General features: G+C 34.9%; 1 protein-coding gene across 1 annotated transcript in view; it reads right to left on the bottom strand.

Annotated features, from left to right (window-relative positions):
* Window positions 1-605: 605 nt before the first annotated feature.
* Window positions 606-23,707, bottom strand: part of LOC148949844 (uncharacterized) — a 59,904-nt gene continuing 36,802 nt past the window's right edge. Inside the window, exons 4-8 of the mRNA XM_089091326.1 lie at window positions 19,099-19,345; window positions 16,854-16,995; window positions 15,410-15,574; window positions 3,246-3,343; window positions 606-950 (exon numbers count right to left, since the gene is read on the bottom strand). Of these exons, the coding sequence (XP_088947452.1) occupies window positions 944-950; window positions 3,246-3,343; window positions 15,410-15,574; window positions 16,854-16,995; window positions 19,099-19,345 (659 nt within the window). The 3' untranslated portion in view covers window positions 606-943. The remainder of the gene's footprint in view (window positions 951-3,245; window positions 3,344-15,409; window positions 15,575-16,853; window positions 16,996-19,098; window positions 19,346-23,707) is intronic.

The following is a 23,707-nucleotide window of genomic DNA, read 5'->3' as shown; positions in this document are numbered from 1 at the left end:
AATAATACCGATAAAAATATAAAAACCAAACCTTAAGACAAACACATAACTAAAATAAGATGACCCTTTCAGAGTAAAGCTGAAAGGGTAACTGAATAAATAGAAAAGACTAAATGGCATTTTACACTTCCATTTTACGTAAGGCACTCTTAAAAGCTAATCCCTTGCCAGGTAGCGTATTATCAAAGGTTGTATTTCATAGCGAAACATAATTTTGTGTACGGATATAAAAACAATCGGAATTAATAATTTCATCATAAATGGGATATTTCTCCAGTGTCTCTATTGAGGGCAACCTTTAGATGAATGTGCTCCTTTATTTCAACTGCCTCCCAGAGAGCTTGTATGGGACCTTTAAAAGGGACAATAATGTAATTATTATCAAACAAAATGAAATTATTTGGGTTGTCATAGACAAGTTGGGCCAATGGAACTCTGAAAGGGTCATCTTATTTTAGTTTTGTGTTTGTCTTAAGGTTTGGTTTTTATATTTTTATCGGTATTTTATTTGCACTAAGGACAGTCAAGCGGAGATTTTGACTGAAATATTTGCATAATTTTGTAATTTTTTCACTGGCTGTTATTGTCCTCGGTTTCTCTTTTTCGCAATTTTGTTTTGAAACGCTTTAAAACACTTATAAACACATAGAAAACTTATAAATGCCTTGAATCACTTATATATACTTTAGATCACTAATAAATACTCGAGATCATTTATCATCCTTTATCATCCTTTATTTCACTTATAAACGCATTGATGGTTTGAACATTTAGACTTTCTTCTTTAAAAAGGATAAGATCACAAGATGCCTACCCTTTTAGTTTCAGAACACAGAAGAAAAAACAACAGTGGGGCATTTTTCATCCTTCTTCTTCTATTCATTCCTCTTCTTAGCCCTCTGCTTTTCCATGTATTCCTCAAAACTTTGGAGATAATACGGGTCTAAATCCTGCAAATAACACAAATATCAGTTTCGATTTTTAGGGTGAATAAAACGTTATTATAAACACACTGAAGCCACTTCATAAAGAAAGGCATGTCTTATGAAACCAGGCATATCCCGATGAAGTGGTATCCCTCCAGAGAGAGATAATTTTTGTTTCAAAATCAAGAAAGAAGATCGCTTAAATCGTCGTTCTTATTTTTAATTGGCCTAAGCTGACAAAACGGAACCTGAGTCTTTCCTGAGACAAAACGGAATGACTATCAGTTTCGGTAAAACCACCTGAGAACATAGGTAAAATCAGGGTTGCCGCCCAATGGAAGTAAGTCACTAGATTATTGAAAAAATCCCTAAATTAGCCTAAGTCACCTCCACTATTCCACTACCTCCACTGTTAATCTTTGAAAAATTAGTAACCCTGTTTGAAGGCTAAACCAAAGATGAATCCTGCTTCCTCTCCTTTTGAAGCAAAATTTAGCAACAGAGGATTTACAAAGTCGGAGAAAGAATTAATAAAAAATTAAGGATTAAAGAATTATAACGACACAGAAAATATGCTTCGTAAAAATGTTGTGCATTTTATAGTCTAAAGTTCGAACATTGATTGTAGACCTGCATTGTTTTCTTGTGAAGTTTTATATTTTTATTCAGACTTGTTTCTCATATACCGTTGGTTAATAGCCCCCAATAAGGCTAGTTTGAAGAGAAACAGGCAACTTTTGTAGGACTCATAACTTACAGCTATATGCAGACATTAGCGGGGCTGATAAGGAATTCAGGGTGCAGTGGATGTCGCTTCTCCACGAGGAGATTATACTGGATATGGGTTTGGCCGGTGTTGATCCCTGCTCTCTAGCCCCACTGGCTGACATGTATGAAAATCTAAAAGCGGAACTTAAACTTCCTTTACCAGCGAGTGAGTGCACTAGCCTGTTGAATGATGTTGCTGTTTCTCCGCATGGTAATCCCCTTCTCCCGGTAAAGAAGGGGGTAAGACAAGGTGCCATTTCGTCACCGACAGCATTTAATAACAGTATCGTAAAGCCGCAATCGAAGTCACTTATGACTTACATTCTGCGCGGTGTTGATTTATCTTTGATTGGTTATGCGGACGATGTACTGAACCTGAGCCGCTTTCTGCAAGGACTAGAAGATAATTTTACTCGACTACAACAAGAGTATGCTCAGATTGGACTTCAGTTTAATGCCGACAAGTCTGAAGTACTGCTGTTTAATTCGAAATCTGATGCTGGTCGAAGCATCACAATTGGTGTTTCTACTGTTGGGCTCGCCGGTGGCATTGTATATCTGGGCCTTCCTATTGGACGGTCAATACTAGAGACGCGGCGGTTACTGCTTTCTCATTTTCAGAAGCGGGTTTCATTTACGTATAGCCGTATTGTGGCAAATAAGCGGAAGTTTGACCGTCGTCTGCTGGCCCGGGTGTACAATGCTATGGTTTTGCCCCATTATTTGTACCTCAGCCCATTCTGGCGTATATTTACGGCTACAGATAGACTGAAATTGCGTTCAATGTACTACAAGTATGCAAAGTTTTTGTTGCGTTTACCACCATGGACAAGCAATCGATATGTTTCGCATCGGTACGGCATCATGAATCCTGAAGAAGCTATCCTAGCGCAGATTACTCGATATAATTTGACACTTAAGTCCCATCCTTGGGCTATGATTCTCCAGCAGTAGTTGGCATAAGCTGTTGGTTGTTGTGTTTGGTTTTTTTTTTGTTTGTTTCAGAGGAATTAGTGTTTTTGTGTTTTTTCTTGTCTTTTGTTGTGCTCCATCTGTTTTTAATTGATGGGTAATAAATGCATTCATTCATTCAGTGGTTGCTTTGTTTAAAAAGAACATTGACTAGGAGGGAAAACGCTAAATTTTTCATTCCGCCACCTGATATTGTGCTTCAAGATTAATCAAACAAATTGTGGTAACGAACTTGAAGTTAGGGCCGAATCAGTCCAACAGTAAGTAAACCTCTGAAAAAATAATTTTTGTTAACAACTAATAAACCAAAAATTAGTGAAGGTACTGTGAGAAAATTGAAATGGTAGCGGCTATTATAACAGAATAAAAAAAATGCATTTATATACTTACTGCTATACTTGGGGGAGGGGGAAGCGGCCTGAGCGTCGTCAGGGACTTTCCCAGAAGAGAGAGGCAAGTGCTGCCACAAATTTAATATATCAGTTTTTGAATGGAAATAGGGGTTTTACAAAACTTTTTGCATGTTAAACAATAGTCTGACTGCTTAAAGTAACCAAAAATAAACGAACACAATTTTACCTGATTTTGTGTACCACTTGTTCCTGGTAGTGGATCCAGTTTAGGCTCGATCTTGTCAGTGGATTCATTTGAGGCTGGTCCGACCAAGAAATGATGGACTGTAAAATTTTACTGTATCAGGAAGTTTGATAGAATATATTTTATTTAGTGCAATAAATGGTAAAATTGGCCACGGTAAAATTTGGTGTTTTACGTTTTTTTTCCGTAGATTTTAAATCTTTAATTTTAAATCTCCAAAGTTATATCAGTGTTACTGAAACAAATTGGAAAACTAAGTAAAAATTTACAATATTTAAAATAGCAAACGCGAATCGAAAAACAAATCTCGAAGAAGGGCAGAATAGAGAACATGCGGGAGGGCAATTGCATTAAAAAGAGAACCTAAAATATCACGACGATAGATACCACGAGGCCGTATTATTGAGCCAAATACATTTCTAATTTCTTCTTAAATATTTAAAATTACTATTGCCTCGAACTTTGAGCTCAAGTACAATAAGACAACCCCAAATAAAAAGCAGTATCAGAAACCGGAAATAAAGTACACCTATTGCAAAATAGTTCAGCTTGGTTGCTGTCGTTGATGAGAAAATATTGACGTTTTTTAACACTGATAGAAAGGCCTTTATCTTAACGATATCTCTATCTGATTCCCCCACAAACTAAATAAATTTCATACATGATCAAAAAAACCAGTTTTACATAGGTTCTAAATATATATATATATATATATATATATATATATATATATATATATATATATATATATATATATATATATATATATATATATATATATATATATATATATATATATATATATATATATATATATATATATATATATATATATATATATATATATATATATATATATATATATATATATATATATATATATATATATATAAATAATAATAAACCAAAAATATTTCAATTTTTGTTTATTTATAAAAGTTTTAATTAAATAGTTGAGGTTTATGTAAATAGTTGAGACAATAGGTAAGTAGTTACGTGGACTTTTGGGTGATCGCAAACCTTCATAGGTTTTCTCTAGTGTGAAAGCGTTGTTTAATTTTATTTATTTGTCTATGAATGAACTTATATATCAAGCTTACTTGAAAGGGTATTAAAATTGTCAATTAAACTAACTTCACAACAATTCAATAAAATAATATCATCAGCTTACTCAATAAAACACATCCTGCCCCCGAGAGATAAAAGTTGTAGAAAGTGAGCGAAGATACTCCGCCAAACATGTATTAAAAACATAAGGAGATAAAACTCCGCCTTGTCCAACTCCCTGACAAACAGATACTAGATTAGAAAAAGAATCCGAAGCAGCAATTTTTATCCGAACTGTCTGATGCTAAGATCTAAGAACTGTAACAACAAAAAGGGGAATCCCACCACTAATTAGGGTTGAAGGAGTAGAAGCCTGTGAAATGTTATCAAAAGCTCCTTTATATCAATTTAACCTTGAATAATTACTATTTGCATCAAATGTTGCATGGGTATGGTCAAAGTCTGTTTCTTTTCTGAAGCGTCCTTGAATTATAATTTTTTCGCGTTGGAATATTACCTGAAATAAAATTATGTATGGGGTTAAAGATAATATACAGTCGTAACGAACTGTAAGTTTCTGGCAGTAGTGGGTATTAAATTAAATTATATTAAAAACTAAAATTGAAGAAAAGAGCCGGACACATATGGACATATATGAACCAACAATATGAGACAAAGTTTTAAGAATTAAATGCTGACTTCTAAAAAATCATAATCCGGGTGATAGAAATCTTTGAAGGTGTCTTCGTCCTTTATGAAATGGACACCATACCAAGTCCCCATTAACAAGAAAGGAAACCTTTTTGTCCAGTATGTGCAAAATTCGTCGGGTGTCCTGCCCATGACTCGACGAACATCTACAGGTATCTCGTTTAAGTGGAAGATGCTGTTTCTTATACACCTCAGTAAATAACGCACCTAATAATTAAGACGAATGAAAACAAATCAATAAAACTAAATTAGTACCGTTGGGCAGTGAAGGTGAAACCTGATTGTATGCATTATTTAAGTAGAAACTTGCATAACCATGTACCCATTATATGATTGGAGGGCAACTAACCACCCTCTCACGCCCACCATTTCCCCAAACACATCCAATAAAATTTTTGAGATAGCCATTTTATTCAACGTAGTTGAAAGGTCCGGAAATTATGTCTCTGAGGATGATAAACCCCCAACAGCCCCCCAGGGCAAAGGAGGTAAGTTATGCCCCAGGGGCACATAAGGTTTTAATAGAAAGCGTTGTCGTAGAAACTTCAAAAAGGGTCCATTCAATTAAGAATTGAGAAGGCTAGTTCCCTTATTAATAGTCAAAAGCGATCGGAAGACAAATGCCCCCCCACCACGCCAATCATTTCCCTAAACATTTCCGATCAACATTTTGATATAGCCATTTTGTTGAACGTAGTTGAAGAGTCTTGAAATTATGTCTTTGAGTATGACACACTCTCCCCTCACAGCCCTCAGGGCTAAGGTTTTAAGTTATGCCCTGGGGGTATATAAGGTTTTCATAAAAAGCGTTGTCGGAAAAACTTCAAAAAGGGCGGATTCGATCGGAAATTGAGAGGGCAATTGCCCTTTAATAGTCAAAAGTATTCGGAGGGAGAATCACCCCTCCCATCCCGCCCCCCACATCAATCATTTCCCCAAATACCATCGATGATATGGCCGTTTTGTTCAACGTAGTTGAAAGGTCTGAAAATTATGTTTTTGAGGATGACACCACCACCCACCCCACCCCCCCACCCCCATTAGCCCTTAGGACACGGGTTTTAAGTTATGCCTTTGGGGCATATAAGGTTTTTTATAGAAAGTGTTGCCGTAAAAGCTTCAAAAAGGGCTCATTCGATTGGAAAGTGAGAGTGACCATTGTCGAAAGTGACCAAAGGGCAAATGACCCCACCTCCAGGCCCATCATTTCCCCAAACACTTCCTATCAAAATTTTGAGATTTACATTTTGTTCAAGGGATTTGAAAGGTCCGGAAATTATGTCTTCGAGGATGACAAATCCCCCAGCCCTCAGAACAAGGACTGTAAGTTATGCCCTGGGAGCATATAAGGTTTTTATAGAAAGCGTGGTCATAATAACTCTGAAGCTGCCTCATTGGATTGGTAATCAGTGGCACTCTTTTTAAGAATCAAAGTGATTGGAGGGCAGATACCCCTCCCCCCGCCCACACAGGTCGTATTGTCCCAAAATGCATCTAATAGAAATTTTGAGATAGCCATTATATTCAGAATAGTCTAAATATCATATAACAAGGCTTTTGGGGTTGAAACAAACCCCAGAGATAAGGGGCAAAGGTTGTAATTTGTGCCCAGGGGATATTTAAGGTTTTTATGGAAGGGATGGTTGTTTAATTTAATAAAAGGCTCATTTGGTTGAAATTAGAAGTTCTAGTTCCTTTTTAAGAGTCAAAAGTGATGGAGGGCATTTAGCCCCCCCCCCCCGTACATCCCCTTCTTTCACCAAGCTCATCTGATTGAAATTAAGAGATTGCGATTTTTCGCAAAATAGTCCAAGGAACATACAATAGTGTCTCTAGGGATGACACAACACCCCAGCGTCCTTGGGATAGAGTTGTAGGTTATTTTATGAGGGCATATAAGGTTTTTATGGAATGGGCGGTCAAATGGCTTATCATCAGATAGGGCTTATCGGATTTGAAACTGGAAGTTATTGTGCCCTTTTTAAGAGTCAAAGTAATTTGAGAGCGAACAGCCCACCCCCCCCCCCCTCAACGCTCATCGTTTGCCTTAACACCTCCAATCAAAATTTGGAGATAAAAATTTTATTCATCGTAGTTGAAGGTTTTGGAAATTATGCCTGTGAGGAAGATACCCCCCCCCTAAAGCTCTCGGGAAAAGGGTTGTAAGTTATGCCCTTGGGGCATATAAGGTTCTTATAAAAAGGGTGGTCGTATCATAAAGAAAGAAAAACGAGCAAAAATGGGGTTTTTATAGACCAAATGAAAATACTGAAAAAACACAACAAAGCGAATATTTCGAGAGGACAAACGCCTCTCTTCTTCAGCGCGAAACGAAATAATGTATCCAAGGAAAGTGCAAAAAAAAAAAAAAAAAAAAAAAAAAAAAAAAAAAAAAAAAAAACCAACTCCGAAAGTCAATGTGAATGGAACCAAAAAACCAAAGAAAAAACCAAAAACTTGAAAGATGAATAAAATTCAATAAAAGCCGAAAATTATAAGAATAAAAACCAAATACCTAACGACCATAAAAGCGAGTTATTCGCCAATATCCGCGATGTGCAAAAAATCCAAAAAATTATAAACTGCCATCGACGGATACTAGCGAACAACTGAGAAAGAAAAGAAAACAATTCATTCACTCAAAAACAAAACGAACCAGCAATTAAATAAGTTGGAGAACTATGTCATCTGACTTCGGATTTTAATTAATGCATTTCTAGCAGACTTTAAGTTTTTGGTTTTTTCTTTGGTTTTTTGGTTCCCTTAACATTGACTTTCCGCGTTTTTTTTGTTTTTTTTTTATTCGGCACTTGCAAAGAGCACCTTTTTTTCAACATCCCCTTCAACACACTATAACATTTTTAACTTGATACCATCAACCGGCCCTGAAGCATTGCTGATACGTCCTCTTGACAACCTGTGTGGGCATAGCGTATTTTAATTTGTTTCAATACAGTTACAATATTGCCCAAAATTTTTGCCTTAATACACTTAGGTTTATTAGTTGCAGTAGTAGCATAAGTAAATATAGTAGTAGCAGTAGGAGCACAGTTAATAGTAGTAGTCTTAACTTTAGTAGGAGTAGTTGTAGTAGCAGTAATAGTAATAGTAGTTGTAGGAGTAGAGGCACTAGTATTATGATGCAAATATTGTCTTTTGGTTAGTTCAACATCCCTCACAACAAGCGTTGTAAGTTTCAATTTCACGCACGAAACTGTTCCTAAGATACTGCTGATATGCCCTTTTGACAACCTGCATACGGATGGCAGGTTGTCATCCTTACAACAGAAATATTCTCCGAAAATTTCACCTTCGTACCTTCATAGGTTGTGAATTTTGAGCTAGCCAGAAGACACTGTGTGTATCCATTTAATGCTGCTTCTACAGTTACTGTAACTAACGGCACTAATGGCATTCAGTTGAAACTTCCAGGGAACGTCTAGGAGGAGTTTTAATTAAACGGTATTAAAAGGGTATATAAGCACTATAGGACACACAAGGACATAGGCAGCGATGCTCTATCATAGCTAGTAGTATTATTGATATTTTAAAGGATGTAATTTTATGAAAATTAAAAGATCTTGGGCCCTCTCACGAGTAAGAAGTGATTGGAGAGCAATCAGTCCTCCTCTTTAACTCATAATTTTCCAGCCTCTTCCAATGAAAATTTTTAAGACAACAATTTTGTTCAGCGTAGCCGAATGGTCAAGTAACTATATCTCTAGGATTATTGAGTAGGTCAGCCCCCCACAGTTATGTAATTTGCCGATTATTTTAAAAACTAAATGTTCTTTAAAATGAAATTAAAACACACTGTTTGTATGCTGGTTGCCAATAAGACATCTCAGCAATATACCAAGAACGACTGAGGGTACTAAGTTCAAATTTTCGGGGCTACTTCTATTACTACTTCTGCTCTTGAAACTTGACTACATCAAAAGAGTGTAAGCGTATCCAGGCTGTGAAAGAGTAAAAATATAATTTTGGGAATGGTATAACTTTTATTTATCAGGTCAGCTAGAGGATGTATATGACTAAGTTAAACACTACTATTTGTGTCTTGATTTTCAAAAGAGTATATATTGCTAAAAATTGTTGAAAAAGTTTCTTATGCATATAAATAGCAGGCCAAACTATAAATTCTGAAAGGGAAACCGGAAAGATTCAAACTATTATTTTCTTTTTTCATGAAAAAGACTATGTCAATATAAAACAAACAGAAGTTAATTAAAAGGAACTTTTTCCACAAAATAAGTTTTTTTTAAAGTAAAGAACCCGATTAAACCAAAAATGAACAAAAATAGAATCAAATAATCTACCAAGCATACAACTACCACAAATCAGCATCAATACATAAATAAAACCCAAAACGAATAGAAATTAAAATAAATAACAGAGCCAAACTCAAAACGAGCAGAGATAATTTCGGGACCACGCTGCCTTTCCATGACGATAAAATAAAAGTTCAAAATAGGGATAAAATCCTTTTTAATAGACAGTGTATAATAAATTTCACAAAAAATACCAGATATTTCGGTCACATATACAGTGACCGTCATCAGTTGTAAAACTAAACTAAAGCAATTTAAAACAAAAGTTTTTATACTAAATCAAATAAAACTACACATTGTTTAAACCTCTAATTCATTTCAAAGCAAAGGTGGAAGCTAACCTCTTTGACCTTCTTGGACTCGGTTCATTAGCGTTCAATGATGTAAAATTTGGACAAAGGTCAACTACATTGGGTGAATTGAACTTTACTCTGTCAGATTTTAATAAATTATAGATAGAGTTCAGCCCATATTCACCTGTATCCCGATTCGAAGCGATATTCTTGAATACGATTTTCTTTATTTGAAAAGTATCACAAGAAATTGTCTTTAGGACTTAGTCACTATAAATCGAATGTAAATTATTGAACGAATTACACTTGTCTGTAGAATTGAAAATATGACCCGAAAGGGGGAAATTACGTTCTCCAGTAATTTAATTTTAAACGGACGATAAATAGATTGAATCTTTATGTTGTAACAATCTGATTTCCAAACTCTGGTTAGTACGTCCCACATATGAGCTTCCGCAAGTACATGAGATCTGATAAACCCCACTTTGTTGCCCCAATGAGGTTAGATCCTTCCCAGAATTTAGAAAGCAACCCAAATTATTATTACTCTTTAAAGCAACCCTTAGACCATTGCTTTGTAAAATTCTTTTAAGTTTTTTCACTTAGCCCGGGTACATATGGTAAGGAACAAAAAACATCCGTCTCACGGGGTGTCTCCAAGATTTCCTAAGAAATCACTAGAAACCTTCTCCTTCTTTTTGAAAAAGTCTAGTTAATTAACCACTCTGGATACATGTTGCTTATTAGTATTTTTCTTAGAAAAGACAACTCCTCCTCTACAAATTTTGGAGGGCAAATACTAATGATCCGATCAGTTAAAGAAATGATCAAACCAATTTTTACTTGGCGAGCGTGACCGGAACTATAAGACAAAAATCTACTGTTATTTGTCGGTTTTCTGTAAATTTTAAAATCCAGACTTTTTTCATTTTTTAAAAGAAGAACATCAAGAAAAGGAACTTTCCCATTCTCTTCCAATTCAACAGTAAACTTTAAATCCCCCCCTAAACAATTAAGATGTTCCAAAAATCCTTTTAATTCCTCCTCCCCATTATCCCATACTGAAATAATGTCATCCATATACCGGCCCCAGAAAATATGTTTTAAAGAATATGAATCTAACGCAATTGTTTCAATGTTCTCCACAAAAATATTAGCAAATAAAGGGGATAAAGGGGCCCCCATAGGTAAACCATTTATTTGTTCGAAATACTCCCCTCTGAATTGAAAAAAAAGAACTTATTGCACAACCTCACTAAATACATAATTACAGAAACTTTCAAATCTGTTTTGCCACTAATCAAATCCAAATTTCTTAACAGCTTTCCTTCTAGAAGAGTTTCGGCTGCTTCTACATCAATATTTGTGTACATTGATACAATGTCGAAGCTTGAAAGCAAAGAACTCGAAGAAATTTCTACTTTTTTCAGTTTTTCAACCAAATGCGAAGAATTCTTAACGTACGAAATTTGTGTAGATAAAAGTGGTTTACAGATTGACACAAACCACTTGCTCAAATCACTTGTTGGTGACCTTGTACTTGACACAATTGGTCATAAAGGTAGGTTAGGCTTATGAATTTCGGGAAGTCCATATATTTTAGGGCACAAGAAACTGCGCATTTTTGGCAGGCATTTGTAATAAAGTTGAGGTGTAATTTTTCCTTCATCCTTTAAGCACTTCAATTCGTTCTTAAACTTATTTGTAAAAGAGTCTATTGGATTATACGATAGCTTCTTGTATGTTTTTTCATCATTTAGTAAACTTTTTAATTTTGATTCGTAGTCCTCAGTATTCATCACAACTAAAGTGTTACTCTTATCTACTTTTGTAATGGTAATCGAACCATCCTTTTTCAAGTTTTTAAGAATTCTTATGTCTTTGATGGTCATACTAGGAAATTCCGGTTTCAATACAAAATTAGACAGGGCTTTTACGGTAGGAGCTCTTACTTAGCTAACATCTTTTATTAGATTTGCGTTCTTAAGCAAAGATGTTTCTATTGAAGAGATAATGTCTTCCACGGGGACTTTATCCGGTTTAAAACAAAATTTTGGACCATTTTCAAGCACTGATTGTTCTTGCATCGTTAAAGTTCTCGATGAAAAATTAACCACACCTGGTCCAAGAATTGACGAAGGTTACCGCATTATTTGTTGATAATTTCGAAAACTTTTTTAGCAATCTTTCTCTGGAAAGGCGAAAGCCATGATTGAAGTGATTTTTTCCTGTTTGTTGAATAAAACAAAAGTCACTTACACTAACCTTTTTTTATACAAGAGTTTCCAGGGAAAGTTTATCTCTCACTATTAAAGCTCTTTTTCGACTTTTATGCTTCATAATGTGATTTAAAGTCTTGAAAGTAAGCGTTGTTAAAGCTTTTCTTCCTTGAAAGTGTCCAAATGTAAATTCAATCTTAGTAAAGGTGGCAATATTTTCATCTTCATACATCGCAGAAGAAAACCCTGTTGGTTGATAACATTTGCATGTTTTTTCTGAGTGTAAGAAAAACCTATTGCCTATTGTTTACATATAACATTTGTTATAAATAGCGAGGAAGACCAAACTGCCTTTCCATCATAAACAATAAGTAGAACATCAGGAAAATTTTTATATAAGACAGTGGAACGCAAATTTAAATGAATCTTTCGACCCTATATCCAAGGGCCATCATCAGCAAAACAAACGAAGAAAAAAACAATATAAAAGAAACACACATTAAAATTCAATCATTTAAACTGAAAAAAGTTTTTTGTTTTTTTTTGGCCCTAGCATCAATACTTCAAGGAAGTTCAACCAAGAAGAGTTCTGGTTTAACTTCCTTGAAGTAAATGATATTATGAATTAAATGAAGTTAATGATATTTACTTCTTTGAAGTAAATGATGGTTGAAAGGTCCAGAAATTATGTCTCTGAGGATGACAAACCCTCCACAGCCCCCGGAACAAAGGATGTAAGTTATGCCCTGGGGGCATATAAGGTTTTTACAAGAAGCGTTGTCGTAAAAACTTCAAAAAGAGTTCGTTTAATTGGGAATTGAGAGGGCTAGTGCCTTTATTAATAGTCAAAAGCGATCGGAAGGCAAATGCATCCCCCCCCCATGCCAATCATTTCCCCAAACATTTCGGATCAACATTTTGATATAGCCATTTTGTTGAACGTAGTTGAAGGGTCCAGAAATTATGTCTTTGATGATGACAACCCCCCCCCCCCCCCCACAGCCCTCAGGGCAAAGGTTTTAAGTAATGCCCTAGGGGTATATTAGGTTTTCAAAGAAAGTGTTGTCGGAAAAACTCCAAAAAGGGTCGATTCGATTGGAAATTGAGAGGGCTATTGCCCTTTAAAAGTCGAAAGTAATCGGACGGCAAATCGAAAGTGACCAGAGGGCAAATCACCCCACCCCCACACCCATCATTTCCCCAAACAGTTCCAATCAAAATTTTGAGATAGCCATTTTGTTCAAGGTATTTGAAATGTCTGGAAATTAAGTCTTTAAGAATGACAAAACCCCCCACATCCTCCAGGGCAAAGGATGTAAGTTATGCCCTGGGGGCATATAAGGTTTTTTATAGAATACGTTGTCGTAGTAACTTCAAAAACGGTTTATTCAATTGGGAATTGAGAGGGCTAGTGCCCTTAGTTTCTTTTATATTGTTTTTTTCTTCGTTTGTTTTGCTGATGACGGCCCTTGGATATAGGGTCGAAATATTCGTTTAAAGTTGCGTTCCACTGTCTTACATAAAATTTTTTCTATTGTTCTACTTATTGTTTAACATTTGTTATTGGGGAGTAAACAAATTTTAATTCCAGTGGGGATCGCAATGATTATAGTTGCAGCAGTAAAATACGCTCGAGTGTCTACATCTATACCCACATTTTTCGGGAGGTGAATTTTCTCTGGGTAATTTTCAGTGGTGGGATGTGGGGAATCCCCCTCTTAAATACTTCGCTCTTTACGCTAAAGTATGATTTTGTATCCCAATCCTTTACGAACAAAAAGTGAAACACAAGGTTCGTTAAAATAGAATAAGACAGCTTCTTAAACATTCCAAATAAAGTTAGCGTGAAGAGTGAGTTATTGTGGAGGGGGTGTCCTCCCCATATTGTAATAATTTCTGTTCGTTTAATTTTTAATTTTTATCCTTACTTTCAGTTGAAAAAAAAATTTTTTTTTTTGTTTAATCACGTTAAGCACAAACGATTCTCAGGGGAAAAAACGGAAATACAGCTGATTTTGAATAGCTAAAAATAATCAGTAGTTTATTTTTCTTTATCTGGAGGCTGAGTCCGTGTAATTTAAAATCTAGATTTGTATGGTGAGCATTTATGTCATCGAAGCTTGTTTTTATATTAGTCAATGTCTGGGAAAAAAAAAATCGGAGATATTGAAATGATTACAACAAATATAGAAAATAAAAACATCGAAATACCATTTAATTAAATTATCGCCTAACACATCCAATTTACAGTGAAACACTCATCGTAAAACATATCTAATAACGGACATAAGCAAAACAGTAGTTCGCTTTGGATGCATGAGCTAATTGGCGTTAATCAGCCATGCAAGGGGAGAATGTGACGTAAATTATGCAAATAACGTTCAAAATTTTCCTGGGGTTCTGACCATAACTGATAAGTTTTTTATAGCTTATCGAAATGATGGAACTGAAACAAAATCTTTGTTTCCAGCGGAATAGTGTTCCATAGTATTTCCGAAGTATTTTCGGTTTCCCTCTAAAGTATTTTATGGAACTGCTGCTCTTTGCAGCAATATTCCAGCACCGTGAAAACCGATAAAAGTTTATTCATTGTGCTAACATTTTCTTCTAGGCTGCTTAAATCTTCAACATAATCCAGTAAAAGTCCAGTAAAGTTTTACTTTCCCATTTGATTCCTTGTTCTTCTATTGCCTCTCCTCATCCCCCAGTTAAAGTCCTTCAAAATTATCCGCATGAATGAGGATAAAACATAGTCTTGTGTAACTCCTGATTCAATACGAAAAATCCTGCTAAACTCATTTCCTGCCTAAGCCGCAGCAATGTGATTTCACACAAAGCACTAATAACTTTAATGTAGTTTTCTGGTATACCATACAAGGATAAGACCTTCGCTAAGGCTCTTTTATCAGCTGAAACAAAAGCTGAATCTAAGTCTAAAAAGTATCATTTTACTAAACAATTTGCTATCTACAGAAACCAGGCTAATTGCCTCTAAAATTACCAGACTCACTCTTATCAACTTTTTGATACGGGTTTTTCTTTAAATCTCTAGGTACTTTCCCTTTTTTTTAAATCATATTCATAATCTTCAATAACTTATTTCTAACAGATTTTTCATAACATATTTTTTATAACATATATTTTTTATAAACTCTATCCCGGTTTAGCACATTCTCAAAATGGTCTACCCCCTCTCTTTATTCGTCTCCTCATCAATAATTGTTGTCCTGCTCCTATCTTTAAAAACAAACACGTCCAGGTTGACTACTTCCTTTCAACTTATTAACATGCCCATACAATATTTTACTATAATGCCTTCTAGCTGCATTTCCCAAACCCTCGAGATTTTATTCATGGTCTGCACTTCATACCTCCTTAGTTCATATTATAATCATTTCCCCACTTTCTTTATATGCCTCTTATTTTCTAAAAAATCTATCACTCCTCCGAGGTACATAATGTATCTTCTACAATTGCGAAAAAATCATCCTGTACGTAGTTCAATTTGGGATCATTCAATTAAAACTCAATTTGGTATAACTTACCTTTCCACCGTCATATCTTATAAATTTCTGGGTATTAAGATGATGTACGACAATTGGTTCTAATCTGGTCATCCAGTTTTCATCCATTATTTTCGGAGCCAAGCCATTTAAAGTACTAATGATGGCTGATGTACCTTCTGGATTCTGGAGTCTATCAGAGGTAACCTGAAAACAAAACTGGGTAAGAAAGCTGAAAAAAAAGAGTCTCTTTTGAATTGAACTAAGAAGAGATAAAACACCTGAGAAATGATAACTAAAATCCTCTTCAATTTTGCTAGAGCAAAAAAAGAAAAAAAAAACACTTAATCTGTGATTGATGGCAGTGTCCAACAGCGGAATAAACTACTAGAAAAACCCAAATCAGAAACTACTTTCCTGAATCAAAGTTAACCGAGGAGGAAGTATTCATTTGCTTTCTATGCATTTGAGTAGAAGAAAAAAATTATATGAATATCTGTTGTTTCACAGGGCCTAAATTACTCGAAATGCCAAAAATCTACCAAAAGGGTGCTACAACATAGTTTACGTTTAAAATGATTTTTAGCTCTTAATATTCCATCTTGAAAGCCCATTTTTAAGAGTAAAAGTGATCCGAGAGCAAATAGCCCTCCCCTCTCCCACAGTCTCTTTTCCAGTTTCGACAGTTCAGACAGTTCAAATAATTCTCTTTTGACAGTGCAAATAATTATCCCTCCAGGGTTGACTAAAACCCACAAAGCCCCTAGGGAAGGGTTATAAGTTATAAAAGCTGTCCATTGTTAACATATAAAGTTTGCATCAAAGGGATGGTCTCATGGACTTTGGATAAGGCTCATTTAATTTTAAATATAAATTGAATAAAAAAGAGTAAAGAGTGATAGGAGGGCTACCAGCCCACCGACATACTCTTTTTCCCCAAATATTTCAGATCTCAACTTTGATATAGTCATTTTGTTCAAAATGGGCCAAATATCAGATAACATTGGTTCCAGACTTGATATCTCCCCAGCCCTCGGGACAAGGGCTATAATTTATACTAGTTGTCCATTGTTAGCATATAAGGTTTTTTATGGAGGGGATGGTCGTTTGAACTTTGGGGACGGCTCCTCTGATTGAAAATCAGAGCTTCTAGTGTCTTTTTTAAGAGCCAGAATAAATCAGAGGGTAAACAGTCCTCCACCCTCCTTACACCCCTTTTTTCCAAAAAGCATCCAACCAAAATTTAAAAATGACCATTTTGTTCAAAATAGTCTAAAAGTCGGATAACTATAACTCAGGAGTGGATAAATCCATCACTACCCCTGGGGCAAGGGCTGTTATTTATGCAAGTTGCCCATTGTTAACGTGTAATGTTTTAGAGGAAGGAGTGGTCGTAATAACTTTGAAGAGACTTATCTGATTGGAAATCGAAAGTTGAGGTAACCAGCCCCCGAAAGACTGCAACAGAACATAGGCTAAATCATACCTGATAAAACTCCAGAATTTTTGTACTGTCCCAAAACGCGGGATGCTTGCAAATAGCCGTAGCCACTGGTCTTTTTTCAGGTTCGGATTCCAGCATCTGGGTTATTAAACATGCAGCTGAACAATCATTTAAACTAGACAAACTGAAAAAAGAACAAAGTGAAAGTAAAACAAGATTAAAGTTTAAGACACAAAGGCGAAAGCAGATTAAATAATAAACACAAAAAATAGCAAACAAAATAAAAACAAAACAATAATCAATCTATGAACACAAAATAGAAATACACAAAAAGTAAATAATTATACCATAAACATGGAAATAAAAAGAAAAAAATTAAACAAATCAAAATATAAGAAACTAAAAACATAACTGATGAAAGGTAAAGTGAATACAAACCCCAAGCCATAAGGACTTCACAAAAAGTGATTTGGTGCAACCCATAGCCCCCCCATAATGTTTACATTATCATACCTTTTAAGCAATATCCTTAAAGAGACCCAATTAAATTTCAATAGCAACATTCTTATAAATTACCACCCCTTTCGTCCTTACTGACTCCATCTGATTTCGGGAAAAAACGCAAATTCTGCAAAGTACTTTTCAGGCATAAAACTGTTAATTTATCATTTGCAAATTTCATTGTATTACCAAATTTAACATATTCTTAATGTACACCACGGAAAATATCCTTAATTATAAGATATAACCGAATATATGGAGAACCAAGTTGCTATCAATTAACAACTCTGAAATAGCTAGTCGCTTTTTATCTGGGACAGTAACCAGTCTAAGCATTAGATCCTATTATTTCACTATTAAAAAGGGTGAATGGCAAATCTCTTAGTATATTTTTTTTTTTTTGCAAGCTTATTTTCAAAAGTTCGCCCGTGATTCGGTATAATTTAAAAATAAATGATTATGAAGAAGATTTTATTGTTTCCATGCTATATTTTCATTACTTTGTGCGGATTGGTAATAAATGTACATTAATAAATATATATAGATAAATTATATTCGGATTTGTTAAACAATTTTGAACAAAACAATATCAAAAGAAATAATTCCTTTTTTGTCTATAACCAAAATACATGGAATTGTACATCCAAGATTAGATGCTTTTTTAATTGTCCTGAGTTTCACTTTGTATTCTTTATTCCGTTTTTATTTCCCATAATGAAGCTGTTTAAATCACAGAGTCCGACAACTCGCAGAGAACAATATTCCAAATCAGTCTAGTCAAGAACTTTTTGCCTTGTCAAGAGTAGTCAGGCTGTATACCAAAACTGCATTCTGCTAAACCACCCATAACCACCTACTCTAGAGGCATTACGTTCACCCTTCATGACGGATCCGCATTTATTTCTTTGAATGAGAAATAACGAAGCATAGTCCATCTAGCGGTATCAATTTTTGCTTTTTCAAGCAAGTTTAAATTATTTTCTACAGAAAATTCAAAGTAACATAAAAATCTGACATGGTGACTAAATAAATCTGAAGCTAATGAACAATATGATACAAATGCCTTGTCGATTCGGTTGAAATAGTAGCTTCAGCATAGACGCAAAATTACATGTTTTTAAAAAAAAATTCTTAAAAAAAAAAATCTGAAGCAAATTTAAAAAATCTAGTACGGCGAATTTATAAAGCTAAATCTCAGCTATAGAATAATACTAAAAATTTTATCTTTCGTAGAAACTTGAAGACAGTACGTGATATATTTAAAAACAGTCAAAAAAAAAATGCATGGTAAGCATAAACTTTAAACAATATCCTTTAAAAGAGACCCAATTAAATTTCAGAAACAATATTCCAATAAATTACGACCCCCTTTGAAAACCCATTTCGTCCTTACTGACTAGAGAACCAAGTTGCTATCAATTAAAAACTCTGAGATAGCTAATCCCTTAAAAGTACTCAACTACCGCTTGTTTATTTGGAACAAGGAGCTCTGTCAATTTTAAATTTGCAATGTTCTGAAATTTAAATTCATTTAGAAATTGAAAAATCCTCTTAAAGGTACTTCATACGAGGAAGCCCTCTGATGTACGCACAGCGGACGTGTTCTCGATCACAATGGGTGAACTGGTGCTATAACATATACATGTGCTATCATTGTGCTATAACATTCCCACTTACGCCCAAGTGTGGAGCAAACCAATTGTTACAGAAATTATAGTACTTAATGGAAGCATAGAATTGTAAGCTCCAACGATCTCTAAGCTTTTAAAATATAGGCGGGTCTTACTCATACTTTCCTCGGGCAATGTTCTCTTGCCCAAGTTGGTTTCTGTCCTCACCCGGTCTTGGTTCATTGGGGATAAATGGGTGTTTTCCCCCAGTTAGCGCGTAGTAAAACAAGCAACCGATCCCAAAAACATCAATAGATGAGGTACAGCGTTTTCTGGCCTGCATCTCCGGAGCGATCCATCCCAATGTTCCGATAACCGTGGTACAGGAAAATGAGGAATCTTCTTCGATCTTCTTTGAAAGACCTGAAAAAGATAACACTATTAGAATTAGGTAGAACATTGTTTAACTTCTAGCTAGTTTATATAGACATAAAAAATTAACAAAGATTAATCTATGCACGGGTACAAGACAGAAAGTTTGATAAACACAAAAAAAACACAATTGGTCAATTTCAGCTGATATTTTTTATTGAAAGCCAATTTCTCTAAAATCTTTCCTGACAGTTTCTAGTGACTTTTTTGGATACATATCTAAATCAGAACAACAATAATGCATTTTATCAGCATTGGATCTTTAAAAGATGCATTTTTATTTGTTTTAAGCAAGTAATTGCTTTACACTATTTGCTTTACATTTTTATTTGTTTTATATTTCATTTGTATTTGTATTTGTTCGCACTTGTAGCATTTGTTCGCACTTGTAGCTGATCCGCGAATGGTAACTATGACTTAAATTTGAAAAAGAGCCTGAAACCCCTTAAAATAGCGTCAAATCCAGCGAACCCCAATATTCAGCTCACCGCTCCTCTAAATCAAGCCTGAAGCTACGGATATCCTTCCCATTTTTGGCTACATCATTTGAAATGGAATGTCTCACAAATCAACCGCTTTTAAAATCTTTGTTTAACGATTTTTTTTAACATTAGGCAGTAGATGTAGCTATGGATGAGTAATAAAAACACAATAGAAAGTTCGTCAAACAAAAACGACAAAATTGGTGAATTTGAGCTGATATTTTTTATTGAAAGCCAGATTCTCTAAAATCTTCTCAGACAGTTTCTAATGACATGTTTGGATAAACATGTAAATAAGAGCAACATTAATGCATTTTACCAGCATTGGATCTTTAACCTAAAAAAAAATTGATTTTTTAATTGTTTTCAACAAATTTTCGTCGGATGGAAAAGGAATTGCTTGACCCTGGTCTAAAACAGAAGCAAGCCGATAATAATCCACGTAAAAAAAAAAGTTTTTCATTGGACAACCTGAAGGCAGCCACCAAAGCAAAATTTATATCATCGATAAAGCCTGGCTGGCAATCGTGTATCACCAACCTAATATTTCTGTATTAAGAAAAGAAAAGTACAGACATTAAGCTGGTTTTGCAGAACATAGATAACTTGATGTCAAATAGCCTATTATGATGGTAAAAGTTAAATTTAGGGTAGATTATGTTAGTTTAGATTAAATTTGATTATGAATATTAGAAATGGGTTTAAAACCTCAGCTAACCTAACTTAGTCGAACTTAATCTAACCTAGCTTGTCATCATCAAACCTTGCATTAAAGTGATAAAGTTGACTGGCAAATCCAACTAAATCCAAGGAGAAAAAATGCATTTCGGACATTCACCGGTGAATGTCGACATTCACGAATTTTGGACAGTCACGGTAACATATAGTTTGTTTCCATTCTCCGTGAGTTGACTGTTCTTTTTCTATTAGCTTTTTTTCTATGTTATTTTTCTGTTCACTTTTTCCTCCTCTGTTTTTTGTATCCATCCACCTCACTCCTCTCTTTATTTTTTCACCACAGGTCAGAAGTTTACTTCAACTTTGTTAAAGGATAAAATATTAATTAGCTCAAAAACATATTCAAAATCCGTTAAGCAGGTTTGTGTTCCATCCCCCTTTATTTAGTGTTGATGGACTGTCTTAAGGAACACAGGAAAGGCAGTGGGAGAAGACGGAATCAAATGAGGAGGTAAAACTTCCTGGACTTAGATTATGTTCATGATTTAAGCATTCTAAATAAAAGTTTGACCAAATGAATGAACTTTCAGAGGTTTTGCGAGTTCAGGGTGCTGGAATAGGTTTGAAAATTAATGATAAGAAGAATAAGTTGCTAAGGCTAGGAATAAGTGAAGATGAAAAGGTGACGTTGAGAAACGAAAAGATTAAACAGATGGAGAGCTTCACTTACCTTGGTAGTATTATAAGTTAAGTCTGTGGGAGCAGTGAAGATGTTAAAAGTAGAATAGCCAAGGTTCAGTGTGTTTTTTTCACAGTTGGAAAAGAGTTTGGAAGAATAGTAAGATATGTCTGCAAACCAAGACCAGAATATTGGAAGCTACACTGATGACTACTCTTGTGAAAAAATTGCTTTTTTTTGTGTGCACTTTTTGACTCTAAAATGTGAATTCAGTCCCATCTGGGTCTGTGGTAGCTAGTACCCCCCCACAGAATTTGCTTTTTATTCCAATTGCAAATATTTAAAATGGATTAGTTTTATAGTTTCACATCAACGGTTAGCTGTACGAGAAAGTTTTTTGAAGGAAAACACTACCGGCCCTTCAAATTACATACCATATTCAAGTTTAATATGCTTGAAAAGTCTAAAGACTAGAAAGAATGTTTGCTGTTCGAATCGTATTGTTTGTGAATGATTAAAAGATGATGACTGACAAAACATTTTTGAAACTAAAGAAAACTTTAAAATTTAGTAAATTGTCAAATGATGTCAAAATGTAATTTTTTCCAGAAATTGAAACCCGCTAGTTGAAAATGTCCTCTTGTGAAAAAATTGCTTTTTTTTGTGTGCACTTTTTAACTCTAAAATGTGAATTCAGCCCATCTGGGTCTGTGGTAGCTAGTACGCCCCCCAGAGAATTTGCTTTTTATTCCAATTGCAAATATTTAAAATGAATTAGTCCCTACAAATTACATACCGTAATCAAGTTTACTATGCTTGAAAAGTCTAAAGACTAGAAAGAATGTTTACTGTTCAAATCGAACCAGTACTCAAATCGAATTAAACTGATAAGAGAGGGTCTATTCAAACAGATATTTATGGCATGATTTGAAAAAAAAAAGGTAAAACATCAAATTAAAAAATAAATTTTCAGTTGGAACTAAGAAGCAACACTAAAACTTAACTTTTCCTAAATTTAGGGGAGGGGGTCAATTCAGTGTCTAACCTTTTCTCTTCGACATTTTAGTGATTTTAGCTATAACATTTGAATAATAGGCAGTAAGATATATTCTTTATTGATATGCCTTGCACTTGAATAAATCACAAGATTAACTCAATGAGAGGGTAGACATAGGATGGGTTAATTTTCCTAAATTTAGGGTAGGGGGTCAATTTTGTATCCAGGATTTTTGTTGGGGGGGGGGGGGGGTTAGCACTTTTAATAGTGACAAAATAGAAAAGATAATTATTTTTACCATAATTGTTTTCGACTTCGTTGTGCGAACCATTTCTCTTCGACATTTTAGTGATTTTAGCTATAACATTTGAATAAAAGGCAGTAAGATATATTCTTTATTGATATGCATTGCGCTTGAATTGTTACGCAAGATTAACTCAATGAGAGAGTATACCTAGGGATGGCTTAATTTTCCAAAATTTATGGGGAGAGGGTCAATTTTGAATCAATTTTGAATCCAGGATATGTGTTGGGGAATGGGTTAACGCTTTTAATACTGACAAAATTAGAAATGAAAAGATAATTGTTTTATCATAATTGTTTTCGACTTCGTTGTGCGAACCATTTCTCTTTGATATTTTAGTTATTTTAGCTATAACATTTGAATAAAAGGTAGTAAGATATATTCTTTATTGATCTACATTGCGCTTGCAAAAAAAAACAAAAAAAAACGCAAGATTAACTCAATGAGAGGGTAAACCTATATGCATTTTTACTTTTTGCTTTGCAGAAAAAGGGTGGAGGAGGGGACTTCTTTGAGATAAATGCTTTTCTAGACAAAATTATGTCTGACAATAAATTCTGTAGAAGGGGGTACTAATTTTCATTCTGTAAAAAAAAAGGATGAAATTATTTTCTATACTAAATTTTTTCTCTTCTTTAAGGACAATGGTGAAGAATGTGTGCCACCTCCCAGTAAGAGAGCACGGGGTCAAGGTAAAACCCCTGCAACCGTTGTTCAATATGGCTGTTGGCCGAAACCCCCCAGCTCCACGCTCCCTACCCAAGTGCAGCCATCTGTGCAAGCCAATGACATCACTGGCTCGACTGCACAAGTCCGTACCGTCACTGGCCCTACTGCACAAGCCGCAGCCCAATCTGCGCAAGAAATTAACGACGTCGGCCCGTCCACCCACCATCATGTGTTGCCTGGGCCTTTATGAGCTGCACCACCAACACAAGGTCCACTGATGCTACAGCATGCTTCGCCTGGACCTTCGGGCACCCAATTGCAGCCAGGATTTGCAAATGTGAGCAATTTTTCTTACCTATCTAAAAACAAAACTATTTTTCAACCCAATATAAACTTGTCTCAGAGATATTAAAATATTATTTTCTCTATAATCTCACACCCCTTGTTTTAAATTTCTCTGCTCCCCCCTCCCTGAGAGATATCTAAATATAATGTAATTTTTTTGCATGTCAAAGAAACCACTCTCTTTCTTCTAATCTTTGCT

The sequence above is a fragment of the Artemia sp. Qi Xiang Cuo genome, chromosome 7 (assembly GCF_049724085.1).
Source record: "Artemia sp. Qi Xiang Cuo chromosome 7, ASM4972408v1, whole genome shotgun sequence".
NCBI lineage: Eukaryota > Metazoa > Arthropoda > Branchiopoda > Anostraca > Artemiidae > Artemia > Artemia sp. Qi Xiang Cuo.
This window is presented reverse-complemented; position numbering and strand designations above follow the sequence as displayed.